At 47.2% G+C, this 24,151-nt stretch overlaps 2 protein-coding genes across 24 annotated transcripts in view; one reads left to right on the plus strand and one right to left on the minus strand.

Annotated features, from left to right (window-relative positions):
* The window catches only part of LOC119442360 (pregnancy zone protein), a 141,337-nt gene extending 134,887 nt beyond the window's left edge, over positions 1–6,450 (plus strand). For all 23 annotated transcript variants that reach the window (XM_049662081.1, XM_049662078.1, XM_049662086.1 and 20 more), the window contains 5 exons: positions 667–782; positions 967–1,054; positions 4,530–4,604; positions 5,089–5,191; positions 5,811–6,450. In XM_049662081.1, coding sequence (XP_049518038.1) covers positions 667–782; positions 967–1,054; positions 4,530–4,604; positions 5,089–5,191; positions 5,811–5,854 — 426 coding nt within the window. In that variant the 3' untranslated portion in view covers positions 5,855–6,450. The remainder of the gene's footprint in view (positions 1–666; positions 783–966; positions 1,055–4,529; positions 4,605–5,088; positions 5,192–5,810) is intronic.
* Positions 6,451–6,579: 129 nt separating this feature from the next.
* Positions 6,580–17,772, minus strand: LOC119442363 (papilin). The gene is made up of 6 exons (XM_037707218.2): positions 17,554–17,772; positions 16,573–16,809; positions 15,969–16,154; positions 14,940–15,076; positions 8,541–8,696; positions 6,580–7,572 (listed from the first exon to the last, which is right to left on the minus strand). Exons 1-6 carry the CDS (start codon positions 17,743–17,745, stop codon positions 7,470–7,472), a joined length of 1,011 nt encoding a protein of 336 aa, XP_037563146.1. The 5' UTR covers positions 17,746–17,772; the 3' UTR covers positions 6,580–7,469.
* Positions 17,773–24,151: the final 6,379 nt, after the last annotated feature.

The raw sequence follows: 24,151 nt of genomic DNA on the forward strand, positions 1-24,151 counted from the left end.
CGTTACGGAGCCTTTTCAGATGCACAATAAAAAGCGCATTAAATCAGAACAATGTGGTACGTTTCCAGACCACATTTTATTAACAATATTGCTTGACAAAATAGCTGGCCATCAACACTTCTAGCGTACTTAGAGTAAAATTCTCTTGCTTACCAAAATTACAAGAAAAATATTGCAGGTCTGCCAAAAAAGTAGTCTAGTGAAGAGGCATGTGAAATGCGTACGAAAAGCAATAACATGTTTGACAAGACAAAATGTAGCAGTTTGTCCGTTTTCCTTGCTTTTATTTTTTGATATCGGTGTCGAAACAGCAGCACGTCATTATCAGTACATATGAACTCGTCCAGATGCGTTCGTAATATTTGTGGATAACTGCAACGGTAGATCAAATTCACCAAGCACAGGTCGCTGACTGATGGTATACCAGCGAAAGTGCATAACTGATTTTGTTTCAAAAGTACCAGGGTAGCGAAAGACGCACACATCTAGCGATGGCAGTAGTAGTAGTGATGTCAGTATTACGTAACAAAGAAACAAAGAGCTGAAGTTTCTTTCGCAGTTGTATATTAGACTAAGCTCTGCAAAACTGCCAACACTTCAGAGCTAACTTCCATGCTACACAGTCTAACGCACTTACATTTTCTTTTGGCTCTTACTCCTTTCCAGACCACATTGAAGTACAATGTCCACACTGCACCGAAGAGTGAAGGCTTTGAACTTACGGCCACTCCGTCCCAAGAGGCATCAGACTGCAACGACCACAAAGTCAAAATCTGCCTCAGGTAGGATTACTGCCATTACATAGATCGATTTCCCAGCTAAAAAAAACATAAATAAAATTAGAGTTATCATTAGCTCCTTGTACTTAAATTTATTCATTTTCTTCTCTTCTTCGCGCAAGGAAACAGCTTCCGCGAAAACATGGCAATTTTGTGTGATGGACCGTTTATATATTTTCTGTCGCAGGTACGACGGCGAGCAGCCCTCTAACATGGCAGTATTGGAGCTCAAGCTTGTGTCCGGCTACATCCCTGATGAGGACCACATTTATAGCGTAAGTATTTGCACTCGCTTAATGTACCTTGAACATGCAGCAGTGATAGAGATAGCTTTGGCGATTTCGTGTTGGCCTCTGGGACGGGATACTGTAACGATTCTATTCCAATTCCTTCCCTGTTCGCGCTTGGTCAGTGAGCTGAGTGGCACCCTGCCTGCGTTATCACCCGAATCACCCGGCCATGAGCGGTATAACGGAATGAACGGTATAATGGCAGAAAGGAATAGAATAGAGCGAGAGAATTGCCACATTATACGGCCCCAGATGTCCCGAGGAATGTGTGATAAGCGGCCCGGTGAAAGATTCCAGACTACCGCAGGCTAGTTCTCCCGGAAACTCAGTGAGCGCTCTTGTCACAGTTCTCTTTGGATCCCAGTATGGTAGCACCAATGGCGTAGCATTTGTGGGGTGATCGAGGGCATCAAAGGAAGCAAAAAAAAAAGGCTTCGATGAATGACAGACGTAGGATTAACCAAACGTTTGGGCAAATTTCCGCACCGTCACAGAGTACACTAGCGCGGTAAGAGCGATAAACCAAGGACTTCCTAATTCTTCGCTTGTACTCTTTGGTAGACATTTTTATGCCAGACACGGTGTTCGTTTACGCTAGAGCTGTCCGTAAGAAGAGATACTAGTTGATCGTCATGTTGGACATACAAGCGAAGGTGACCCAGCAATAGGCTAAAAGCGTTTACGGGAAAAAAAAAGCTTTTGCTGATTCGACCCCTTATATCCCTGATTCGGCCATATATACGCGCAACCAGTGGTTTTCCCCTCCCTCCTTTTACAGCGGCAACTGTTAAGGTTTTATTCGAGCGCATCCTATCTATCTGTGCAACGTAACAAAAGCGTGAAGTCGTACAGAGTTTGCCAGATACGATGGTGCCAGACTTTGGCTCGTTTAGCACAAGACGACGGAAAAAGAAATACTAGGCTACAAGTTTTAGACGTTGGAGAAAAGCGTGCACGCACCATCCTGCAATCAAATCCTTCATAAGCAAATCCCAACCGTCGTTCTGAAAAAAAGAAATCCCCAAAGTTGGGATTTCATGTTTCTCCATTGCGAACCAATCGTGGTGTGTAGAGCACGCGGTGACAACCGTGCCTGCAAAGTTTTACACCAATGTGCCCCACGAGAACAGTTGAAAATTAAAACAAAATCCCGCGCGCGCTTTTCTCCTCGATGGATTCACTCAGGCTAGGAGTGAGATGACGCAGCACGCGTGGGTGATTCCAAGTCAACGCACGTCGCCTGCAGTGAAGAAATAGTCAGCAGTAGCAAGAACAATGTATGTCCGGCTGCTCACTGAGCTGAACAGCAGTTGCTGGCAACTACGCGCCTCGAGCACGTCATAGGAGCTTGGTTGGCGGCCGTCGTGCGATTTCCCTTCAAGAGCCACAAAACAAATCCACGTGACGTCACTTCGTTGTAGCATGCATTAAGATAAAGCATGCTTGGAAAGCGAATAGCGATCTAGGAAATATATAACACTAACTTACTTTCTGGCCATTGGGGAATATCGTGTTGCAATCACTAATTATCGATAGCATGCGCATTATTTCAAGAAATAATTTCAAAGCAATATAATGGCGTCAGTACGCATTTTTAATGTACCCGAAAGGCACAGTGAGAGAGCTTTGTATACTTTTCGAATAACGAAATTTTTCAATTGAATCGAATACGAGTATTCTTAGAAAAACGACCTGCGAATATGTAGTCGAATACCAATATTTGCAATTTCTAAACAACGTGAAATATAAATGATTCCGTCGAGTCTCCTTGGCGACAAAAGACTTATTGAAGCGAGGCTTTCTTATAGAGAACCCTCCCAGACTTTCCTGAGCGTGGGTGCGGTCTTGCCGAATAGGCACGTGCCTCACGTCACAAAGCACGTGCGCGCACGACCACGTTCTTGCGAGAGCATGGGCACGCGTGCGCCAGCTTTCATTAGGCCATGGAATGGATGCAGGAATAAAACGGGAAGAATAAGGGTCAATTTTATCCCAGTCTTTCGCGTCGTAATTCTTTCATACGTCAGTCCTGACCATTCTTCCATCGATGAACATCAGCTTTGTCCTCGTGACGTCATTGAGTCGACATCAACCTCTGCATTCGCATGAAATGTTGCTTGCATCTCGGCCTAGAGTGTGAACGATGCAGAGCGTAAACATAAACATTGCATCACATTGCAGTGGTAACCTGTGCGGTGCATAAATTACGCGTTGCATAGATGACAATAAGGGCAATTGTACGCATCACATTTAGTTTTGTAGTATCTAATGATACCTTCAGCTGAGCCACCCTGGCACCGTGGCAGTGCAGCGGAAATTACGCCAAACACTGCCCGAATTTTATATTTCGCTCCTGCTAGACGAACGTGCGAGCCACCAAACGGGAGTTTGCGACTGTAGCGCCCTCTGCGAGATACATGTCGAATTGAAAGCTCAGCAGACGACGCTTTATTACATAGGCCACTTATCGCTTGTCTCGCCGTGATTTGCAGGCGTGAACAAGGTCAAGCATTTTATTGATGACAAATGCTTGAAATACGAAGTGTTTTCGAAAACTGATAAGAAACGATGGAAGCGAAAGTTACAGCATATAAGGCAGGAAGTGATGCTGCAGCTTCATACCTCATCATTGTATGACGCCGCTAGATCGGTGATGAAATTGTTCACATTCGATGGCTGCTCTCGACAGCGCTCCTGATTAGCAGCGATGATCGACTGCATTGTCTTCGCTGACCAATTACCTACTGGATTCTAGCATCAAAGTAGTTGCGTGCTAGTTACGCAGAGACACGACTTCCATCGTAACCGCCTGCTACAAAATGGACGCCTGAATTGAACGGCCTGCTTTTTGGCGTCTGCTGCCGCGCGCTGCTCGACAGGATCGCACCGCGCAACGTGCGCCACCACACACGTGGCGCTCAGACGAACGGGCGACACCAGCGCGAGTGCACTGAAAACAACACGAGTGCCGTTAGTCGAAGGTACCATAAGTAACCGCTTCACGGAAGCTTCGTTTCACAGAGATTCTAGCATGTGCGTTTTTATCTTCATTATTTTACGTTATTTTATACACCTAATGCCGTTATCTAGTGTAGTTCAGCTCAACTGTTACTTGTAAATGATAAACAATGGAAAAGTGGTAGTATCTGGTGCACCAGGGGGTTCTAAATAGGGGTCCTTCGGGTCATTTACATGTCACGTGTCAATAAGACAAATGCAACACGGCACACGCTCACAGCGAGATAAAAAAGAGGAGCCTGTTTCGAACAGCTCCTTATTCTAGTTGAGCAACTAGGACATTTGAACAACCTCTTAAAAAGGTCGCGATTCGTAATAGTTATGTGGTCTGGTAGTTATTTCGGCGCCGCACCTAGCGCAATAACGCTGCTTATCGTTCAGAGCTCCTTGAATTACTTTCAGAGTGACGATATGCGCTAACGTAACACCATTTTCTCTGCAGCTATATCGTGAGAAAGACGTCAAGCTGAAGAGGCACGAAGTTGAGAAGAACCAAGTGAACTTCTACTTTGAAGAAGTAAGTTCTACACTTTAGATGTACTATATCTAGTTATAAAAATATGTGTTAGCAACATTTCTTGGCTAAGTAACGTCTTGGTGGAAAAAGCAGTAAGGAGACTTACCTGTTGTACGCCATTGAAAAGAAACAAAGGAAATAAAGATGTATAACAAAAAAAGAAGAAGAGATGCTCTCCACAGAAACCACCTTAACATATTACGATAAAGGATTATAGTGATTATTACTTTCTATCGTATATTACGCTGAAGACGGAGCGAATACTTGGGACGTATGGTTATGGCAAGCAGATATTTTCATCTGAATAGCTTTCCAATTTTCTCATATATATTTAATCGGCTAGATGGAACAAGACTACAGCCCACCATGACCTCCCATAATGTAGCTTTCACCATGCTCAGTTAGTCAGGAATGACTGTACCACCTAAACAAAACCCTTGTCTGCAAAAGAATGTTTTTTGATAAATTACACGATTTCTTTCAGATAACGTCAGAAAACAAGTGCTTCGACGTTCGCCTTCACCGCGAGTTTGCCATTGAAGATGCCAAACCCGCTACAGTTAAAGTGTACGACTATTATGAGCAAGGTAAGGTCACTGAACCCCATTTATGGTGCATATAGGTATGTCACATGGGAACACTTTATGCGGTGAAATGGTGCTCAGTGTTTTCTTTTAACTGCTTTCTTTATTTTCAATCTATCTTTCTTTTGTGCTATTACGAGAGAAAGAGAAAAGTATATTAGAATCTGAATTCGACGTTATGCTATCAAGAGTTCTACTTGATTATTTGCAGCGTGTCAGTGCAGGCTTGCTATTACCGAAAGACTTTATATAGTCGTGTACCGTGTAATTATCACATTAATCGCGACGCGGTGCAATAAAGCACTTCAATGTGTAAGATAAGAGTGCTACAAACCATTGATTTCATTGGTAATTAGTAACAAAATGAAAACACTGAAAGATACCACTGTACACGTAGCAGGGGCTCTGGGCAGCGAGACTATGCTGTTAAGGCAGTTAGCTTTCATGCTGTTTAAAAGAGGGTTCACTATGCAAATGGTAGATCTACATTCAGTGCACATGGAATCAAAATGGAGCATTTCATAGCCAGCCGTAACAGTAGTGAAGTGTGTGTACCTGAACCTTAATGCGTTTACCTTGCCCACGTACTGGCATTTATGTACTTTTTGTGTTTACTTTACAGAAAACAGCAACTCTGTGCCCTACACCCTCGTGGCGTCCTGCTAGTGAACATCAACCATCAATTTTCACCTTTCTTTTTCTTTTACTCGCGCTCTTTTGTTCGAATGAACGCGACAAGACAATACGAGTCACAAACACACCATTACGTCAAACACGCATTTACCTTATCGCACCTAGTTTTTTTTTTTTCTTTCACCAGAATCATGCTTTTTTCGCTTCGTCTAGTGTTCACCACCAAAGGCTTTTTTATACCGGTCACACTTTTTAAGACGAACGTACGAGTACTTATACGTGCCATGTTGCGAACCAAGATGGGGGGAAAAAGGAATAATGGCTTCCACTGCGCGCACCACGACGCAAGACAACGGCCAACGCGATGTTTAAATCTCATCCCTGGGTAGGGGCGGACGACTAAAGATGCGCCGCTACTGTGTGCGTGTGTATGTGTGTGCGTGAAAAAAAAAAGTCGTGCATTTGTGACGTCGCCGTGTTGAGTTTTCCGTAGAGCGTTTTAGCGAGCCGAGTGGAAGAGTTAGCTTTATATATTTTGTACTTGCGAGACGATAAGCACGTTGTCATCTGCGAGACTTCACTGTTACAAATAGTGTCACGAAGAGCAAATAAAGCTAAATTTTTTCACAGCCGTGTCGTTTGTGTCACCATGCCACCGCCGTCCCACGTCGAGACCTTCAGGTGCTCGTACGGGGCGCCCTGTGTACTGAATAGGATTTTACCACAAGCATTCCGTCAGAACAAGAGCGACTATATATCTTTAGGAGTGTCCAATTACTGAGGAGAGTGCCAGCCAGCACACGGAACAATGAAAATGTAAACTGACAATGAAAATGTAAGCGCAACGTTAAGCCATAGAAAGAAAGGCATGCTGACATGGAAAAGAAAACGCAGCTAAATAGTGCTCTATATCCTAAATTGACAAGAAGAAATGGAGTTCGAGAGAGTATGCCAGCCGTAGGTTATCGGTGTTCGTTGTTTTAGGAAGACGTAAATGCAAGAAGAGGCCGTTAAAGAGATGTATCAATGAAACCGGTAAATGTGCAGGGAGATATACAAGAGAAATGACACGAGGCGAGGGTTTTGCGCAGTATAAAGCACGGCTGGGGTTCTTTAATCCTTTTGTTCTTCAGTTGAGTCAACTATAGAAATAATAAAGATTACATTGACGCAGGCGATCTTGCCCTTTTATTCCGCAAACTTCAAGTGAAGACTTGCAAATGCTTCAGATTTTCTTTGCATTTACCCATTCTAGCCGTTGTGAATTAATGGCAAATCACCTATGCTGCAACGTGCACTTCAAGCATGTGTTGCGCTAAACAGGCTTCACATTGTCAAGCGTAACATTCCTTAGTGGATGCAGGGCGAATGCTCCACAGCTACCTATGTGACTGGTACTTCGCGTGGCTCGCCTCGACGCGAAATAGGTTCTACTTGGGCAGCCAACGCAAACAGTTCAACCCTATCGCATAACGTAGTGGTCGGGCTCGGTTGCTCAATATAAAGCATCTAGCATTTCGTCTCGTGAAACAAAAACATGAAGATTACTATATAAAAGGCAACATACTAAACAGTCCAAGTTCGTTTAATATGCTCAAAGCTTGAGCGCGTAAGAAGTTCATCAGCGAAGTCGGATGTAGCAAGAATGTCAATCCCGCAGGCATGCCTTCTGGCAGGCCTCCTCAGTGTCGAACCGATTAGATCCCGTCAGGCACTTCGGTTCCGAGTGGTCTGTCTGGACGCAGGTGAGCCTGCAGGGATGAATTAGCGTTACAGGCGTTGTAACCTCTCGCAGCTCTAATTTCGCCCTGAACGTCAAGCCTGAGGAATCCTATACAGGTGAGCTACCATATGGTGCTGAGCAAGGCTTCAGGGGCTTAATTCACGAAGCTCTAAAACACAAATTTTGCGTTCTAGAAACTATTCCGAAAATTCGTTCATGGGCTAGTTGGCACATTGTTCCCGGAAACTGCGTAAATATTAGCGGTAAAGAAATGAAGTGTCTGAATGTTCAGTTCTGATGTGTATTTGTTGTCGGATAACATATCTGCATGTACAAAAGTTGGTTCGACGATTACAAATTAAAATAGTTGGAAGTAAGCGCCAGTCTACGTCGTTTGTGCTCCGTTATGTCCCGTCTATTTTCGCTGCAGATACTCAGTTTTCAAGTTATAAAAACTACTCTAGAATACAAATGTGTTCTAGAGAAGGTGCCTCAATCCGTCAATCGCAACAGGTAACATAACACAGGAGATGGAAGCTTCACGAACAGTTTTTAGAAACAGAGCGCTTTGTGAACGGGCCTCCTGTTTTCCAGGGGTCAATATCGAAAACAGTCCTGGAGCTTCAATTTTTCACACAGAAGGTAGCTCTGCCTAAACGAAAATATAGTCTTCTTTGCTACAGACGTTGTCAACAGTGCTAATTGCAACATACAAACGATCACCACATATTTTGGTGCAGTCCTGTCGTTTATGGAGTTCTTGCAGGTGTTTGAGCGCCCCACCACACAATGATTTTTAAGACATACCTTGAGGCCTCGGCCACCCCACACATATATGACGGGTGTTGCTTATTTCATTCCGAAAGCGTGAATCGGAGACGCACGAGCAGCGACGCACGAGCAGCGACGCAGAAAATTAGCAAGGCCGACGACACCAGTGGCGCATCCGCCGGCGTGCTCTACGCGTATGTAAATAACATAAGAGAGCCTCCAAACCTTTTGTGGATGGACCTCGCCAGCACCGGGTAGACCATATGGAGCGCCGTGCAGACATGTTGCACGGGCGTCTCGCTGCAGGACGGGTGTCGAGCAACGGGCTTGCCCGCCACGCACAGGTTGTGGCAGTCTTCGTGGCGCTCGAACAGTGCCAGCCTGTCGAAATAAAATCAAGACATTAGAGCAGTACGACACGTGGGCGGCTAGCTTATTTATCTCCCGTTAAGGCTACCGCGCGAATACTGCGCCACACGCTTCAGCAAGTTATTCTTCGCAAGCGTGGAAAAGAGCTAACGAGAAATTTCATCGGTGATGCAGTATGGGTAGCACACAAAGTTTTTACAGCTGAGCTGTTATGCACTAGGTTCTTGCGGTTTGCGTGCGTAGGCAAAAAAGATAGCGGCCACCCCAGAGCTTACGACCGACCGATCCCGGCGATAAAAACGGTGATATGCCCCAGCTGAAGTGTCAGCGAGAAGTGTCAAAACGTAGTGTGATAAAAAAATATCGTAATAAACAACATAAAACCGGAATAGACACTGTTTAGTATAGATTGCGGTTTGAAGTCATGAGCTAATAGGCTAACCAAGTAACCTTATCTCAGTTCCCTTCCACCCGTGCAATGGGTAGGCCGCGTGCGGTGAGGACTGCGGAACAGCGTGCCTACGAAAAAAAAAATGTCACAGTTTCGCCCTAAGGGCGAAGCGATGAATGCGATAGCAACACTGCAATGTCATACGAAGTAAGGTGAGCGGCTTTGGTAGCAATATGAATTGTAGTAAACATGAGCTGATTAAGTAAGCAGGTGTGCTGCGGCGTAAGTAGACCGACATGAAGAGAGACTCGATGACCACGAGAAGGCGTGTGTGAAACGGTGGTGTTGATGAGAAGCGCTTCCCGTGGGCAGCGCGTGCGAAGGGACACACCTGTAGCGCTGCACTGCCGACCCGGGCAGCATTGCATGTGTAGCGTGCGTTGGAAAATGTGGCCCGACTATTACTAACTGATTGAAGAAGCGTGGTGTGAGCGCGCACAAACAAACATGAATAGATCACACTGAATGACTGCAGACAACGACTGTCAAAACGCTGGCAGCGAGCGGATATATACGCCGCAGCAGGGGGCGAAGGTACGCGCGGTCTATCGCGTCAACGGAAACTGAGCGGCGAATGCGCATAAAGGTCAGAGCCGTGTGGAGATAAGAGACGGTGCGGTCGAACGAACGACGAGCGCGGTTGTTGGCAGCGTAGAAGTGCGCCCCCCCCCCCCCCCTCCTTCCAGCGCTGGCTTCCCGCTTCCTTGCTTGCGCGTGGGAGAGATAAGAGACTGTGCGGACGAGCGACGAGCGCGGTTGTTGGCAGAGAAGTGCCCCCCCCCCCTGCTCCCTCCGGCGCTGGCTTTCCGCTTTCTTGCTTGCGCGTGGGAGATTGAGTGCGTTCGCTCTCCGTGATAGCGCGCCTCCCCGCACGCCGCCTCTGGGGCATACGGCGCGCGGCGAAGATTTTATCTATACGGAACCTCACGGCGACGGCGACGCCGACGGCAGAAATCCGGTTGAAGTGTCCATATAATTGCTATCGCAATAAAACACCATCATGAACAGAAGCGGGAATGTGCGCGGCGACGGCGGGCGGCACGTAGGCCACGCTAGCGGCAAGAAACGCGCGCTTCATGCCGCGCGTCAGCGCCTTGCCGCGAGGCCACTGTGGCAAGCGCGTCTCGCCGCGCGGCAGCGCGATAAGATCTCGCGCGCTCTAGATAGATAAGTGGTTCTTGAGGGAAAGGGAAAGGTTGGCGCTATCTTCTGCAGCCCTTGAGGGAGCATGGCTCAGCGCCATCTCGCGCGCTCTCGGAACGCGCAATCACCGTGAGCGGAAAGGGCACGATCGGACAGCGTCCACATATCCCTCCATGCAACCGCGAGAGACGATGATCGTCGATTGGAAAGCCGGCGCGGAGCGGCGGCGGTCCGGTTGCTATGGCTCCATGACGTCAGCCTCAACGCTCTTGGTTGGTCATTCATCTCACGGCACGCGGCGCTTGCCGCAGAAATGGGTCTCGAAAGCCATTTCGTGCGGCACGCCGCAAAACCCCCGATTCCTGCCGGTTTTGCCGCGCGCGGCATGACGCGCGCGTTCTTGCCGCTAGCGTACCATAGACGGTTTCATGCTCGCGATAACAGCAGCGAGCGCGCCGCCCCCAAGAAACTTCCGGTCGCGTGCCTTATCAGTCTTCTATGTTTTAACGCATGGTTGCTTCTTTGCCAGTTACACTTCGCAGCTACGTCAGAGGGCAAAACCGGAAGCCGTGCAGGGCCTATGTTTGTAAACAGTAAAAGGGTCTATACGGATGAAGATCGCGCCGCAAACACCAAGCGTATGCACCTTTGGTTGGATCACCCCTACCGACTTCACTGCCATCGTAATTGTGGGTGATTTCAACATAGACGTTTCTCGGCCAGATGGAAAGTGGTTCGCGGCGTTTCTCTTGGAAAGATTCAGCATTCAGGGTTACATAAACAACAACACTGAGCCCACGATGCGTCATCAGTCGTTTATATAGACCTAACATACAGCCCCGCTGGTCATCCACCTTCGCAGAGTGGAATGGCTCTGAATATATTGTTCATAAGTGCTGTTTACCATTCGCCGGTCAGCTCTGCTAATATATCAAACACCACGATTGAGTGCAATCTACTCGTATACATGCAGCTCGTTATATTTCCTCTTTGTGAATACAGGCCCATATATATTGAATCTAGGTCAATTACTCACAGGGGACCCTGATCACGAGAAAGAAATTTACAGAAGAATAAAATTGGGTTGGAGTGCATACGGCAGGCATTACCAAATCCTGACTGGGAGCTTACCACTGTCATTGAAAAGAAAAGTGTACAATCATTGCATTCTACCGGTGCTAACATATGGGGCAGAAACTTGGAGGTTAACAAAGAAGCTCGAGAACAAGTTAAGGGCCGCACAAAGAGCGATGGAACGAAAAATCTTAGGAATAACGTTAAGAGACAGGAAGAGAGCGGTGTGGATCAGAGAACAAACGGGGATAGCCGATATTCTAGTTGACATTAAGCGGAAGAAATGGAGCTGGGCAGGCCATGTAATGCGTAGGATGGATAACCGGTGGACCATTAGGGTTACAGAATGGATACCAAGAGAAGGGAAGCGCAGTCGAGGTCGGCAGAAAACCAGATGGGATGATGAAATTACGAAATTTGCAGGCGCAAGTTGGAATCAGCTAGTGCAAAACAGGGGTAACTCGAGAACAAGTTAAGGACCGCACAAGGAGCGATGGAACGAAAAATCTTAGGAATAACGTTAAGAGACAGGAAGAGAGCGGTGTGGATCAGAGAACAAACGGGGATAGCCGATATTCTAGTTGACATTAAGCGGAAGAAATGGAGCTGGGCAGGCCATGTAATGCGTAGGATGGATAACCGGTGGACCATTAGGGTTACAGAATGGATACCAAGAGAAGGGAAGCGCAGTCGAGGTCGGCAGAAAACCAGATGGGATGATGAAATTACGAAATTTGCAGGCGCAAGTTGGAATCAGCTAGTGCAAAACAGGGGTAATTGACGATCTCAGGGAGAGGCCTTCGTCCTGCAGTGGACATAAAACATAGGCTGATGATGATGATGATGATGATGATGATGATGATGATGATGATATATTGAAATATAAGTTCTGGGATTTTATGTGCCAAGACAACGATCTGATTGTGAGGCATTGCATATAGTGGGGGACTACGGATTAATTTCACCTGGGGTTCTTTAACGTGGACTTAGTCTAAATACACGCGCGCTTTTTAACGTAAGTAATGGGAGGAATTCCAACTTGCAGGCGCAAGTGGGCATCAGCTAGCGCAGGACCGGGGTAAATGGCGATCGCAGGGAGAGGCCGTCGTCCTGCAGTGGACATAAATATAGGCTGATGATGATGATGAATGGTGGTAATGGCAATTTTGGCAGCATGCCGCCACTGGTTGTCATGTTTCTTTTTTTCCTTTCCCGCTCCTCGTATTTACGCTGCTCCCCGATAGTCCTAACTATGAGTTGCGTACTCACAGTGGTGCTACAACAATGAAATCATTTGCTAGGGTGGTTCTTCATACACGAAAGGCTAGAGACGTCACTCCCAACGTCGCAAGCTGCCGTCGCCGCGGCAACTTACGCAACAGTAGTCTTTACGGGGAAACGTATGCGGGGAGCGCTACGTGCTTCGCATTGTTATCAGGAGTGCCTTATCAATTATGTGGTTCGGATGCTTGTTTTGTGCTTGTCCTTTATTGAAACGAATGCTGTTCTGTATGTTGTATGCGTGATTCCAAAGAATGTATGCACTTTTCGCTTCACTTTGCTGAGTGTTTGAAGCCTCTGCCTTACTGCGGTACGAGCCACTGCTCTTGCCCTTAACTGCGGCAAGGATCGGCCCATATTTTTGCTCACGCACCCGGACACGAAAAATGCCGACCACCGAAAGCCTGATAGCTTCGCTGAAAAAAAATCCAGCTTTGTCCCGCCGTTTTCTTTTTACTTGTATGCCGTGTTCACTACTGTTTATTTTTTAGAGCGCAGCTCTTATATAGGCGCTCGTTCCTGCGTTGAGCGTCGGCGTCCCTCGGTGCAACCTAGCGGACGATATCACAGCGAAGGACGAAAGCGCGAACGCGGAGCACAGCTGGGATGAAAGACGGCGATCGCGCAAAGAGCGCGAGGAGGAAAACAAAGGAGGAGGGGGCTGCGGAAGTACGAGGAGGAAAGCAGAGGAGGAGGGCATGCCGAAAGGTTGAACATGAAAACGAAGTGCCGCTCCAGGCGTGCTAAATGGCGGCGACCAGGCATGCGGCGAGCGCCTCCACCGATACCATATGTGGAAACAAAGCGCTGGCGGGGGCCTCGAACCCACTGCGCATGCGCTATTAGCCTGCGCCACCGCCACTAGAGAATGCGCTCCGCGCGAACCACGCGTTCCCGTGTTCACACTTTCTTTTTGAATATTTCTTCGTCTTCCTGGGGTTTTACGTGCCGAAACCAGTTTTGATTATGAGGCACGCCGTAGTGGATGACTCCGGATTAATTTTGACTACCTGGGGCTCTCTAACGTGCACTAGAATGCAAACACACGGGCGTTTCTGGATTTTGCCTCCATCAAAATGCGGCCGCCGCTGCCGCGATTTGATCCCGCGATTCATCAATAGACAGTTTTAGTTTAGCGTGTTTACCGTACAATAGCGAGCTTAGCTGAAGCGGGATCGAAATGCGCATGTGCAGTACGCTAGACGACCCATACCGTTTAGTATACGCACACTATTTCTCAGATTTAATGATATCGTCTTTGCGTGGTTTACGTAGTTAGCGTAAAACATGGCGGCGGTCCCAGCCCCCCGCTTCTAACTAAAGTCAGCGTTATTCTTGTAGGATTCAATTCGTTCGAAGCAAATGACTGTGTTAATGGCTTTGGCTTAGTCTCAGGCCGCTTCGTCGACAGAATTTTATGGGTAACCTTGAAGAGTTTTCGAGATCGCTTCTCGTTTCGAACGTGCCTAAGCCTAACGGGAGAAACATCTGAGGTGCCAGCGTCACCTATCGGTGGAGTAGGGAGATAGGCGCGACGACGGCATAGGGCCTCTGAGATCGGGAGATTTCGGAGGCTATGGTAGACAGCTTGAACTGCTTGTACGTTGCGCCGCTGATCGGTGGACATGGAAAGTACACATACAACGCGCTCCTGGCTTCCATTGCGCTGCCTCTCGCTCTTTCCGGAAGCACACACAGATAAAACCACTAAGCTGCATTATGCATGCGAAATTCAAAGCGTAATGGAATAGCGTCCCGCACGTAAACTACGTTATTACGCTATACTAACACTCTCTTTCTGCCAAGTTCGTTTGCGGAATGGTAACGCTATTTCCCTTAACCCCGCGCTAACGTTAAACTAAAACTGTCTAATTACAGATGCAACTGGTAGAACTGCTTCGTCTGCCGCTGCTGCTAAACGAGCTGCCTGAGCAGAGGCTCAGTGCCGCCGCCTAGAGGACCCTGTCGTTCAGAATAAAATTATTTGCCACAATCTATTGCGAATTCAAAACACCTAAAGAGTTGCGCTAAAAATTAGCATTAGGGAGTATCGTAACCATCAGTGAATTTTTTTATTGAGAAGTGATAAGTGTGACTGACGACCAATCTCATTTGGAAATAAAATGTGTGATCATGGCACAAGAAGCGGCTATATGCGTACCGGCAGCAAAGCAGCCTTTCTGAGTAAAGGACACTTTCCAAAACACGACTGAATGCGAAGTGGAAGATCCCATTGGAAGATTCTATTGTTTCGTGTCCTCCTTGTCGTTCGTTTTGAAGTGATAGCACGTGAGTGCTCTTCATACCTGGGCGAGACGCAGTTGGAATTCGGGAACTTCCATGGGTGACATCTCCCACCCTTGAGGTACCACCACTGCCGCGCGATGTCCTCTGCGGTGCACCTCTGATACAGCGGCTCAGCGGTGCACTTTTGCTCTGGTACCTGAAATAAAAAACACATTCGATAACTTTTTGTGATCTTTGTGCTGGCTTTTCAAATGGAGTCCAACTTCCACTACGCAATGTGGCTGGCTAGTGGAAGCATTAGGGATATGTCATTATGGACAATAGAGAATGAATAATTATTATGCACAGTCTGTTCTGTGACCTAAAATATATTGTACGCGAGAATGGTATACAAAGGTTAAAGTAGGCCCGCGCACGTCTCTACGTGACAGTTTAGTGCAAAAATGCTTCCTTAAGGTTATAGGAAACGGAAAGCCACGTAAAATAAAATTTTAGCAGTATTACATCTAGTGGTTCGCTTCTTATGATTTGCACCTGGTTTCATGCAGCAGTCTATGGAAAGGAACGCAGCGGAGTACATCACTTGAGCTTCCATATCAAGAAAACAGAGTGCAGAGAAAATGTTTGGGTGCACACTGAAATACACACAATGATAATTGGTAATAACGGCATTACTGTTTTTATTATTATTTTTTCTTGGCCGACAAACTCATGGCGATATTCATCTGTGATGCGAGAGATTGGAAGCTAATACATGAAGGCAATACAATTTCTAAGACCCAACTTACAGCTGTTCGTGAATATGGGTTAGCTGCGCTGGGCGTTTCATTGGTTTCCGTAACTATAAACAGCATCAGACAGCAGATCCGTCAAATTCCTGTTAGGCTTCCGTTTAAGAAAGAATCATTCGCGCCATCGGGGTACGTGTTGTGGCGCCGTATTACAGCGCATATAGACTGTGGTGAAAACTATCACTAACATCCTCGCGGGAAAAATAAATGTTTTCCCTCCCTCGCCATGAGAATGATGAAAGGCTTCCGTGAATCAGCTGCAACGATGATAAAAAATGGCAAAGCCCGCGTCCGTACCTGGTCCAGGCAAGCGAGCCTGCAGTCACGGAAGGACTTGAACCGGTTCTGACCAGCCAGGCAAGAGGGAGGCAGCTGCCGGGCTTTGGAACGGCACTGTTGCTTCTCGGTGTCAAAGTAAAATTCGTGGCGGTTCTCATTTGTGCACAAGCCGAACTGGGCCTTTTCCGTGCAGGGGCCACGCGGCTGCAAAAGAAAGCGATTGCTAACGTACATTCTCTGGAGAGAGACCGTACGTACGTTTTCCTCGCATAAATCGGTCTTACTCTCACGCAGTCATAGTCTCACTTCGATTAATAGTTACGGTTAGTTAAGATGGGGCTTCTCTTGTCAGGCCAAAGTTAATCCCTTCCTCGGCTCTTCCTGTGACCATTAGGTCCTGTTTCAATCAAGAATGGTTGTCCTACGGTTAGATGCGCTAGTTGACTACTTGTATTTGTCTCCCTACAAGTTTTATACAAGAAATAAAAATACAGTCCCGCGAACTATCAGTGGGCTGCGAGAAATCCCTCATGTTTGCACCTAACGTGTTGCATTTCATTCAAAACAAAGAGCAAGCGACTCAAGTCATACTAATGCCCCGCGTCAGAGAAACGCGGCGCACCTTTGTCTGAACGAAAATCTGGGGCGCATCCATCCGCTCCGTTGCATTATCGGCCATGTCGACGTCGCTGCTGGATTCAGCTTCCGTGGCCTCGGTGGCGGACATGCGCCTGGACGGCGCCGGCCTTTCGTCCCTGGTTGGCGGAAGGCTACGTACCGCGGGCCGTAACTTCACGCTGCCCCTGTCCTGGCTGACTGCTTCGTCATCCTCGTCAATCAGCGTGGCTACCGCGCGATCCTGCGAATGAGCGTGCTGCTACAGTGGCGGAAGAATTACAAAGTGCCAAGGACGAGAACGCTGCAGGCGGCAATGTTGCGCAGCCTGCCTCCGGAAAAGCCAAATAGTGAGTGATTGACAGGGAGAGTGAACGTTTGAAAACGCGGGCGATAGAGTGCTAATGAGTGAGTGTGAGTGAGTGAGCGAGCAAGCGCGTTGGTTAGCGAATGAAGTATCGGCAGAGCAACGTATGAAAGAACTTGTGGGGATTTAAACGTATTAATTCAAGAACACCAGGGACAGCAAGCCGATAGAGAACTCGTGATAGCAGGGTATGGCACCATCGGAAGACTATGCTTAAAGGGTACCGCACCTAATTAAAAAAGGCCCAATTGGTAGTTATACAGCCACATATTGTGACGCAAGAACATCAATATATTTATATGCATAAAAAATGCTAGAAGTGTCCGCAGTAAGGAAGGCACGTTAAAGAACCTCATGTGGTCATAATTAATCCGGAGTCCCCCACTACGGCGCGCCTCATAATTAGATCCTGGTTTTGGTGCGTAAAAGCCCATAATTAATTTTTTTCCGTAGTAGAGAACCACGCGGCTTCACAGCGCTCGAAACTGGGCGGGAACTTGGGTTGACAGGTGTGCAAGTGAAGTGCTGGCAAACTGCCACTGGGGTCACTTTGTCCGTTACCACATAGATAACGTTTTGCTTCGTTTAACGCTGGCTCGCAGCCAACTCGGAGGCACTTACCTGCCTATGTGAACGTGGCATCGTGGCCAAATACAGTGCCACAGTCATTACGGTTAGAACTAACAGCAGGCAGCCGATCTTGACAGAGCTGAGCTGTATGTCCGAAGCGCCGGACCTCGCAGGAACCTCCTTCGCCGCAGCACGGGTGCCTTTCTTCACGGAACTCGAGCTGACCTTCTGAGACGAAGACATTCTGCGCGTCTCTGGACCCTGTAACGCTCGACGCAAGCTAGGCTCGGTCAGACGAATGCGAACGTGCGGCTCGAGATGCACGAGCAGCGAACAGGCGTGCGGACCGTGAGCATAAGGATGATGATGATGATGACCTTAGCGGTTTTCTCCACGTACCTTTTCACGGGGATTGGCCAAGAGTCAGGTAGATTTTACACATGCCTCGAGGTTGCTTCTTTTTCCTCCGGGGAATATATTTGCGAGGAATGTGCGTTTGTGCTGGTTTGTTAAAAATTGTATGGTTTGACGTCCCGAACTTGTGTAGTGGGCTACGAGGGCCACCGTAATGGCGTTCACAGGGTTAATTTTCATGCGATTAGCAATGTTAGGATATTTCAAACACTTTCTGGTGTCTGCGTTTCTGACCCTTTTTCTGTTAACTTCGGTCACTGGGCAGGGCGGGGTCTAATGGGGCTGATTTGCTGAGTGAACTGGGCTCGAAATCAACCGTCGGACCAACTTGTACTGCGTATCTGACACTGGGTATGAGGCGTTCTTCCATCAATCTATCTGACGAGGTCCCGCAAAGTAGGAACTCGAGAAGGAAAAAGATCACTCTCGATGTTAATGCGATTAGCATAACACACGCTAACATTCGTATGTCATGCCCCATAAGAAATCTACGAGATCGGACAAACTGGCCACTGCCGAAAGCAGGATTGGGAGCTCCAAAAGAAAGAAGATGACTGCGCCCGCAAGCAGCAGCACGAGCTCGAAGAGAAAGAAGACTCCAAGTTGCAAGTAAAAGCATTTCGAACTTTCATTCCGTTAATCAGGTATTCCTCTAAATTCTCAAAATGTTCCCTCCTTCGAGGCATCTGCTGTGGGCGTTAGCCACAGGAACATCTGTATGACCATTTACGAGTAATACATCTGTGCTACAAGGAGGATCCCATGTTGGTTCTTCTGAATTAATAATCGGATAATTCACGAAATGGCCAATCGTGTAATCGAACTTATCTTAATACCGCCAAACTTACCTTACTCTGCTTTACGTTATCTTTTCAATTTTTTATACCCCCCCGCTTGCTTTTAACCACAGGCTTCTTGGCCCCCTCCCTATAGTGGGTAAGCGCCATCGACTGATGAGTAAGCAAGCAAGCAAACAAGCACGGCGAAGGCCGTCCGCACGGACTTCGCCGACCTTCTTGGCCGAAGTAGGTCTTTATCGCAGAGCGGCAGCGCGGCTTCGGCGGGCTGTGCAAAGTGTACTAACTGGCCACTGGCACAAGCAAGTCAAGAAAGCCCAAATCAAGCGCGTAATAATAAACACACTGCACTTAAATGTATCCCACAATTCTGTATCTGTCTCATTAGTTCCACTGTCATAGCATTTCTAATAACGTATTATCACTAATACACAGCAATCGTAGAAAAGAATGATAATCGCATTGACATTGCCAATCATGTAGGAACGATGGATGCACTGCCATTTTTTTTTTACTTTTTCCGCCAAAGAAATGCTGTAATATGTTTGTACAAACACCGGTTTAAGAAGACGACAGCGCATGAAAAAATATTCACACAGTCACACATACGCACTAAGAAGTCAGGGATCGAATGCAATGAGCTGTTCAAGTGTACGCAGAGCTTTTCACTGGCCAGTCGCCTACACGAATCTTAGGTTTGTTGCGACAATTGGGTGGCTGTTGCTATTACCAACTGCTCTGGCTCACAAACTGTTTGGTGAACACGAAATAAAGGCAGTTGTGATTATTGCTAGCATTCGCTTACGGTTAGTTGCAGTTAGCGATTCTGTTGTGTAAGTATAAGACTGAGAATTTTATCATTCGCCAGCCATTTATATTTTCTGTATAGCTCACTTTCACTTCAAATAAATGCAGAGAAGAAAAATGCTGACAAAGGTGGAAGATCAAGACAGGACATGGGGTATTGGGAAAGCTGAGGTATTTGAACTGCATTTCACATAAAATAGACTGATGCGGAGTCACTGACGTGGTAACGTGGTTTCAGTCCTGACTAGATGAGGAAAAGGAAAGGCTGAATGCACAATCATCATCAGCAGCAGCAGCATCCTTAAGAGCACTCTAGCACACGGCAAACACTGAGGGACGGAAGTCAAAAGATTGGCGAAATCATGCTCGGTGAGTGGACGTTCATCCTCATGTCTGAAGACCTGGATGGCATCGTGCCGTCGTTCAATCGTCGTGGCGCCATCGGCATGATGCTGTTTTGCTTTCTCTTCATCACCGGGGCGCTGCTCGAAGTGCGTCCGCGTTTCGGCGGAACTCAACGCCACGACCCAGCGACCAGAAGGCGGCGGCCGTTGCTGCACTTGCGACGAAGAACGCCTCCCACAAGGCTGACCCCTTGTGGCTCGTCGCTGCTTCGAACGATCCCGGCTCCTTGGAGCGCAGCGGCCACGACAGCAACTTTCTCGAGCCTGCGGACGTTGCTGAGCACGCGAAGGAGTACGTGGACAGGCTGCCGCTTCCGCGGGTGCCTCGACGTCCGTTCGAGGCCCGTAGAGCGCGCGTCAAAAAATAGTGCGTCCGAACACCTATGCGGATGGCGATGTAATAAGCCCCATCCCCACGTCGAGCCAAGGTCCTTGCCGTTCACTTTTCTTGCTTTCTTAGAACTGAGGCACAGATAGGAATTCCTCTGCCAGACATTAAATAGTGCTTGTACTGTCAGTTGAGGTGGCTCCTCTCTTAGCCGAGGTCACAAAGAAATTGCATTTTGTGTGTGTTTTGCCCTTTCGAAATGCGCGAATTCGACCAAAGCAGTGCAAAAAGAGTGTCTCATAACCATTCATTTTATGTAGGAAGGGGCTGCTTGTAATGTAGGCTTAAATACTGCGCATATTGGAGTTGTAGTCGGTGCCTTTTATCTGTTGTAGCTGGTGCCGTGTGGAAGCACGGTACGTGTAGCCCGATGCAACCAGCGCATCAAGTGTAGTGACGTTCAGAAACACTAGCTTTGGCTGCCTTTGTAACCTGATATTCCCAGACGACGTGTATGGTGGAGCGAACCTTCTTATTTTTGGAAGTAAGGTTTTGTCGCTGCCTGCTTGCCTGTCATACTCCCTAGTGTTCACCTCCTGACAAATCATTACACAAACACCAAGCAACTACATGGAGACTTCTACAAACAAGCACCTTCCCTACACCACCACTCATGCACCGAATACAACCAGAAGCATACTCATCACACTGTAAGACATGCAATAGACCACGTGTAGGCCTCCATCACATTATATGGGCAGGCCCATCAGCTCCAAACAATATCAAACACAGCATAAACCACAATGCAAAAATTTTAAAAAATCAGTAGCCCGTCCCCTGTCGAGAAAAGGGGGGTAAGCGAAGCTTGTCGTGTGAGTTTTCGGTGTTCCTCCGAACGAATTGCACTGACGAGTGCCACGTTGTGCTCGAACCACAACCGATTACAAGCACTGCAGCTAGCTCCGAAGTAGTTACGGTGGAGAAACTCGCGTTGAAACCTGTCCATCGCACCGGGGAAGTTGGCGCTAGCGTTGCCGAGGCGTACACCACCGTTGTCGCATTCCTGGAGGGCTAGACGACGCTGACGTTTCGCCTCAACATCGCGCTCCCGCAACTCGGGGTCGGGGGCTCTCCGCTGACGTTCGGCCTCAACATCGCGCTTTCTCAACTCGATGTCCGTGGCTCTTCGCTGACGTTTCGGCTGGCTTCGGAAGCCCTCACACTAGAATCAGCACTTCGACGACGAGCCCTTTCCCGAGCGTGTTCATTTTGGATGGATTTCCATCAAATGCTTGAAAATCAAATCTGTCCATTACGCAAGACAATGAATGGTTCACACCCCTTTAGGCAACTGCTCATACCCCTGTGAACGCGGCCTCCCCATTACGACGACAGAAGAGAAGTGAAATTCTATGTAGGAATGATTAGCGGTAACGCATCAAGCAGTGGAAGCAGACGACGACGACGACGAACGCGGGAGGAGCGGCACGAGCATGAGTGCCAACGAGTGCGCCAACGAGACAGCTGATGAAGACGACGACGCTCGAGCCAATGCTGCTGATGACAATTTTGTGCGTAGATGGATGCCGCCGAAATCTGTGAGTTATAAAAAGCTTCGCATGAAAAACCCCTGAGCAGTGGGAGGCTATACCCTGATATATATAGGATATATATATATATATATATATATATATATATATATATATATCATGTGTACAAGCCTCTATATAGCTGCAATTGCGATATCCAAGGTAATCAGTATATGAGGTAAGCATTCCAAAATGATGTCTTCCGACAATGACCTGTCACCAATACGAGCTAGCGCAGCCGCGAGCAATCCCCTATGCACACTGTATCGAGGACAGTCGCACAAAACGGGCTCAAATGTCTCCACAGGACCGCAGCCATCAAAAGCAGCGTTGTTATCCATTCCAGCAGAGGGATTCGAAAGCATTCTTATAATTCTTAAGGCCAATAATCTTGCACAAGCGACTTAGTCAATTACCAGTGTTAAATGTTATTCTGTGCTGTGATTGTTTGCAAGTGCTCCTTATACCCCTGACGCACGGGCACTCTAAAGTCCTTTAGGTAAGGGGACATCTACTGGAAAGGCGTTCAAGCGCAGTGACACACGACAAAGGAGTATCTCCCTCCCGGCAAAGTTCCTTTGCGGGAAAGAAGATCGGGCATCTACTTTTCAAGCGTAAAGGTGTACTCTCGCATACAGCGTGCACAACTCATATTGGGCCGCGATTTCGTAGCGATGCCTTACGACTTATTCTACACTAGTCTTATCATCCACTGCTCACGGCCGGCTAATCCCGTTGATAACGCGAGCGGACCGTCGCTCTGGCTACTGACAAAGCGCGATAAGCGCGAAAAGGCATTATTACCGGAAAGGCATCACTACAAATTACTGGCCCAATAGAAGAAAACCTGTTACATAACTAAGGTGCCCTGTAAGTGTTGGTTTTATTTTGGAAAGTGTTTTAAATTTTAGCGGTAATGCAATTTGTCGAACAGTGAAGATTTACTCTAGCTATATACTCTCAAACGCCCGCACCACGTCGCTAGCGTCGCCATGTTAAATTCGAAATATGCGCATTATAAGCCATCAAAAATGGGAAAAGATGGTTTTAGGTTCTGCAATCACTAAATGTAATCTACATGCGCAGCTTCTTGGAAATATTTTCTCTCTTGCTGCTTTAACAAGCAGCACTTTTTTCCCCCTTTTTTAGGCGCTCATTTGAGGAACCACCTAAAGAAGTTAGTGCGCTGCCGTGTGTCATCAGCGCAACTCCTTTCTGCAAAGGGTCCTTCAGAGTAACAAAAGGGGTTTCCTGCAAAGGACTTTACTTTTGCCCGCGTGTCAGGGGTATTATTCCTACAGTGTAGGGCCGCAAGCCGTATTTCTTGTTCTGCTTAACCTCCATTTATTTATTTATTTATTTATTTATTTATTTATTTATTTATTTATTTATTTATTTATTTATTTATTTATTTATTTATTTATTTATTTATTTATTTATTTATTTATTGTGTTTGCCCCCGGCTTGTTGTGGCATAATTAAAACGTGCCAGTGCAGGCTTGTCGCATCTTTTCCTTTGCTCTTCTTATTTACATTCTTTGTTCTTCGGGGTATCTTGAACCTGGTTTGTGGTTGGCTTGCAACAGTGGCCGAGCACATTCGACTTCCCTATATCTCATTTCGTGATATTCCATCGCAGTCTGTGGCTAGATTCAGGCATTTACGTCTTATTCGCTCGCTGCGGTGGTGATTAGCGCTTCCTAACGGCATTGAAGGTGACCGTTCACAAGCGATGTCACGAACTGTGCAAATAGAACCAAAGGCTCAGAATTTTCAGGTAGTGCTACTTTAGCGACTCGAAGTACACAATTTGCGTGCTTTTCGTTTTAATGTCCCCTTTGGCACCCATTCTTTTGGTCTATCCCTCGCAAGGCGTTGAGCACTTGGGAGTCTCAAAGACGTAAAGCGATTTAAAGGAATCACCGCCTGTAAGGGCACATGCATCTGTGCGGCATTACGTTTAAACTTCCTCGGGTGGTAAGCATGCCAAAGTGCTACCCAGTTTTTTTCATCGAGTTATTATTTTTTTTTTTGAGATAGTGCTTTCTATCTCAAATCCTCAGCAACGACTCAAGTTTCATCGGTTGTCCTGAGCGGCGCAGAAAAAAAAAAAAAAAAAACAAAGGAACTTCCCAGGTTTAGTTAAATTCTCGTTTGGTGCTCTATGGCCACGTTTGAACTAAACCTTGAGAGACAGGCCTTGACTTTGTCCACCGCTTCGTCCTTAAGTCGATGCGCTTGCGTGAAAGCCTCTCTCGAGCCATACGTGCCGACGTCATTCCATTCAGCCAGAAGGTTGTATACACGACT

Source organism: Dermacentor silvarum, chromosome 2 (genome assembly GCF_013339745.2).
Source record: "Dermacentor silvarum isolate Dsil-2018 chromosome 2, BIME_Dsil_1.4, whole genome shotgun sequence".
Classification (NCBI taxonomy): domain Eukaryota; kingdom Metazoa; phylum Arthropoda; class Arachnida; order Ixodida; family Ixodidae; genus Dermacentor; species Dermacentor silvarum.